This window comes from Austrofundulus limnaeus, unplaced genomic scaffold, assembly GCF_001266775.1.
Source record: "Austrofundulus limnaeus strain Quisiro unplaced genomic scaffold, Austrofundulus_limnaeus-1.0 Scaffold1120, whole genome shotgun sequence".
Classification (NCBI taxonomy): domain Eukaryota; kingdom Metazoa; phylum Chordata; class Actinopteri; order Cyprinodontiformes; family Rivulidae; genus Austrofundulus; species Austrofundulus limnaeus.
In genome coordinates this window covers 23,062-26,902 of record NW_013953522.1, presented here as the reverse complement: position 1 = coordinate 26,902, position 3,841 = coordinate 23,062, and the positions used below count along the sequence as shown (strand labels likewise).

At 41.1% G+C, this 3,841-nt stretch overlaps 1 protein-coding gene across 7 annotated transcripts in view; it reads left to right on the top strand.

The window, feature by feature from the left end:
- Nucleotides 1-3,363, top strand: part of LOC106534233 (abl interactor 2) — a 35,499-nt gene extending 32,136 nt beyond the window's left edge. For all 7 annotated transcript variants that reach the window (XM_014030804.1, XM_014030805.1, XM_014030802.1 and 4 more), the window contains one exon: nt 1,242-3,363. In XM_014030804.1, coding sequence (XP_013886258.1) covers nt 1,242-1,417 — 176 coding nt within the window. In that variant the 3' untranslated portion in view covers nt 1,418-3,363. The remainder of the gene's footprint in view (nt 1-1,241) is intronic.
- Nucleotides 3,364-3,841: the final 478 nt, after the last annotated feature.

Here is a 3,841-nt window from a genome sequence, read left to right as displayed (position 1 = left end):
GTTAGGTTTTACAGACCAAAGTCTCTGGTAGTTCAGGAGCAAAGAGCAGGAGGAGAGGAGAAGTCAGGACTGATCGCTGCAGTTACTCCAGTCGAGCCGGCCCGCTGCTTCAACCAAACTTGCTCTCACTGAAAGTCCCGCCCTGCTCTGCTCTGATTGAACAAAACAGCTCTGGACTTCGTCTGATTTGTTGAAGGCAGTATCCATTTAATCCTTAAGTCAGGGTCCCGCTCTGGCGCACCGAATGATACAGTCACACCAGTGCGGCTGGATTCTATTTTATTTTTTTGAAGAAATCAGGTTGCCTTTGTGACCAAACTGGTCACACTCTAGAGCCCTGCTAGCTGTTGTTTTGACAGACAATCAGGTACAATCTTAGGTACGCAAGGGAGCTTTATGACGTCCCATCTGGTGCGCTTTTTCCTTTTTTGATTGCGCAAGCGCACCTGCACACCACTTATGTGCACCTCTGGTCATGATATCACCAGATGTCCTGCTCAGTGTTCAGGATCACTCTCAGCTACTGTCAGTATCCAAAATGATGACAGAGTTATGGCTCACTAAGTTCATTTGTTTTGGCAGCCATCTTGAATCGGGTTAACTCCAAATGTTAATCAGCTGTAGCTGGACGTCCCTTGATTAGTTTCAATCGGTTTAGTGTTGATGAGATGTTTTACAGATGAACAGACACTGATAAAGACAGTCTACCTTTGCCTTTTAGCAGCAGGCAATAGTAAAGCTTTGGTTTGGTCTTTCATCTTTGTAACTTCAGACTCTTTACATAAGGGGTGTTCTGATACCAGTTTTTATACGATACAGGTACTTCAGTTCAGCCGATTCCACCAATAACGAGTTAGGACGGTTGAACTTACACATTTATACAATGACTTAAAAACATATATATTTAATTTAGAACAAGGAGTCTCTTCCTCCGTATAAGCCTACAGCCCCTCTGACTGAATCAAATCAAATCTACAGCGTACTGTTGTAAAAAAATGGTAATGAATAAAAATAAATTAGGTTTCTTTCAAGTTTCTTAAACATAAAACTGACAGACTTTTCACTTGAAATGTAAAACGTAACACATTCAATGGATTACCAGTATCAGTACTGGTATCGGCCCCAAGTACAGGGGCATTTGGTACAAGTACTGCTTGTATCAGGACCCCACTACTTCACCCTGACAGGAAGCTACACAGTTCAGATGTGTTTAATCCCGTTCCTTCCTGATCTCTCCCCAGTGGTGGCCATTTACGACTACGCTCGCGACAAAGACGACGAGCTCTCGTTCCAGGAGGGCGCCATCATCTACGTGATCAAGAAGAACGACGACGGCTGGTACGAAGGCGTGATGAACGGGACCACGGGCCTCTTCCCCGGGAACTACGTTGAGTCCATCATGCACTACGCCGACTGAACTCCCACTGAGCGGGAGGAGCGTCCGGTAGAGGTGGGAGGAGGAGGAGGAGGTTGAAGTCTTCAGTCAGAAGGAGCATGATCGCCTCGGAGCGAAGAGACGGAGGAAACAGTTTTATCGGACCTGACGAACTGATGTGGTCGCCATTGTAAAACAACCACTGCTTTAGATATATCCTCTCTTGTAATATTTCTTTCTTTATTTGACCGAGGAGGAGTGGACCATGACGGCTTTGTTTAGAGTTTTGTAAAGCCACAACATTATTTTTTTCCCTTTCTGTTGTTTGCCCTTTATTTGAAACAATATTTATTTGTAGTTGGACACGTTTTGGGTTCAGCTAACATTTACACACGGCAGCGTCGGAGACAAGGGCTGGAGGAAAATGCCTTCAATGTGTAGATTTCTCCTCAACACTCCAGAGACAACAATATCCTCAGAGCTGGTAGGTGGGGGGGTGGATTTCCTGTTGGGTACCTCAGGGACGGTGCCAAAGCTTGAAACGAGAGCACTTCAGATGTCCTGGAGCTAAAAACAAGACATCTGGAAGCTAACGAGAATCCTCACGAGTGCTTTAAAATCCACTTATTTTGTGCAGTTTGTTTGACGTGAAGCCAAGTAGATGGAAATAAGTTTCAGCGGTTAGCTTCACTTTGCGAGCCGGTGTTATTTCTAGAGTGAAGGAATCGTCATCCAGCCCTCAACTTAATAAAAAAAGATAAGTGAGGATAATATTAGGTTTTAAACTTGCAGGCTCTTGTTTTGAATAATAGTGTGTAAACTTAACTGGTGAAGCTAATCTGACGTTACAATTTAACATAATTTCTTCCATGAGATCCAGACTTTGAGGGTTTTAATTTTTTTTTTTTTTTTCTTGGAGGGGGGAGACTGCATGTTTCATCGAGGCGGGGAGGGGGTGTTTATCTTCTTAACTGATTATTGTCTTCATATTTTCTGGATGTGGTGTGGTTTGGTTTTCGATATTCACGCAGACGACACATTTAGGTCATTTCTGAAGACGCTTGTGCCATATTGAAGTGTGTGTTGCTGTTCAGAGGTTATCACTTCGTTTGCAATAAAACTGGCCGCAGTGGAGTGGACTGTTGTTGAAAATGCAGATTTTTTTAAGTTTTCCTGAGTTTTAAATCAAAAGCACATACATTTGTAGTAAAAAAAAAAAAAGGTGTAGAAGAAGAAATAATATAACTGAGATGTATTATGTCCCCACAATGGGACGCCAGATGTTGTGTTAAAATGGATTTAACTGTTGCAAGCCCCCGTACTAAGAAAAAATAAAATAAACAATGCGTCATTTGTTCTTCGTATAGTTACGCTTGGGTGTTTTCCAGGGTTCAGTGCTTGTCCTTACGTCAGAAAATTTATTTTCTATTTAAGACAAAAAAATAAGTGGGTCTGTATGTGAGTCTTGCATGCCATTGTTCTTATCTGTACCGGTGTCCCAAAGTTAAAGAATAAAGCAAAAAGAAATAAAAATTACATGGCAAGATCACCCGATTTTTTTCAAGACAAGCAGCCCTGCAGCTCTGATTAGGAACTATCAGCCTCATCCAAAGAGACTGTCCCAACTTCAAACCCACGTCTGAGGAGAAACGCCCTCTGACCTGACAGTAGCCGTCATTAACTCCATCGGTGGATCATTGTGTTTTACGCTGCTAGTGAATCCTGCGGACAGACAGCAGGCGGGATAAGAGTCGAGGATTGTGACGGAGCTCGACTACATTAACACTCCTCGGATGACACTAAAATCTTTACATGTAAGGCCTTTGGTCTGCAGGATTCACAAACTTCTGAAGTGACGTATGTCCCGGCCTCGGGACGTCGACTTTGACAGTCCATAATGCCATTGTGTTGCACAGTTAAAGTTGAATTACAGAATTATCATATTTGTAAAATCATGAGAACAAAGACAATAAAATTATTAAGATTTATTGGTGCAGAATTGTGTTTCTTTTAACCACTATGACTCACACATTCAGGCAACTTTTTAACTCTGACTGCAAATATAGTCATACGATTGTTTACTGCTTTTTGTCTTTTCCATACGTTTCTATGTCTGCATACTTGGAGATATTTTACTTGTTTCAAAACACTGTTTGTTCAGGAAATACGTTTAAGGACGTTTGGATTTTGTAACTTTAGTTTTCAAAGTGTTTAACTTTATTTTGACATTTAAACCCCCAAAATTAGTTGAGAATTCTTTAATCCCTTTAAAAGCATTTTCTTTGAAATCTACTTTGTTCGGAGCTCGTTTGCTGACATTGGATAATGATAAAATGTATGCATGCCCACACATTACTCTCTCAGGACCACCAGATAATTATTGTAGTTATTTCCATGTTGACAGTTTATTTCTTACAAGAACAAAGTGTGTGTGTGTATATATATATAATATATATATATATATAT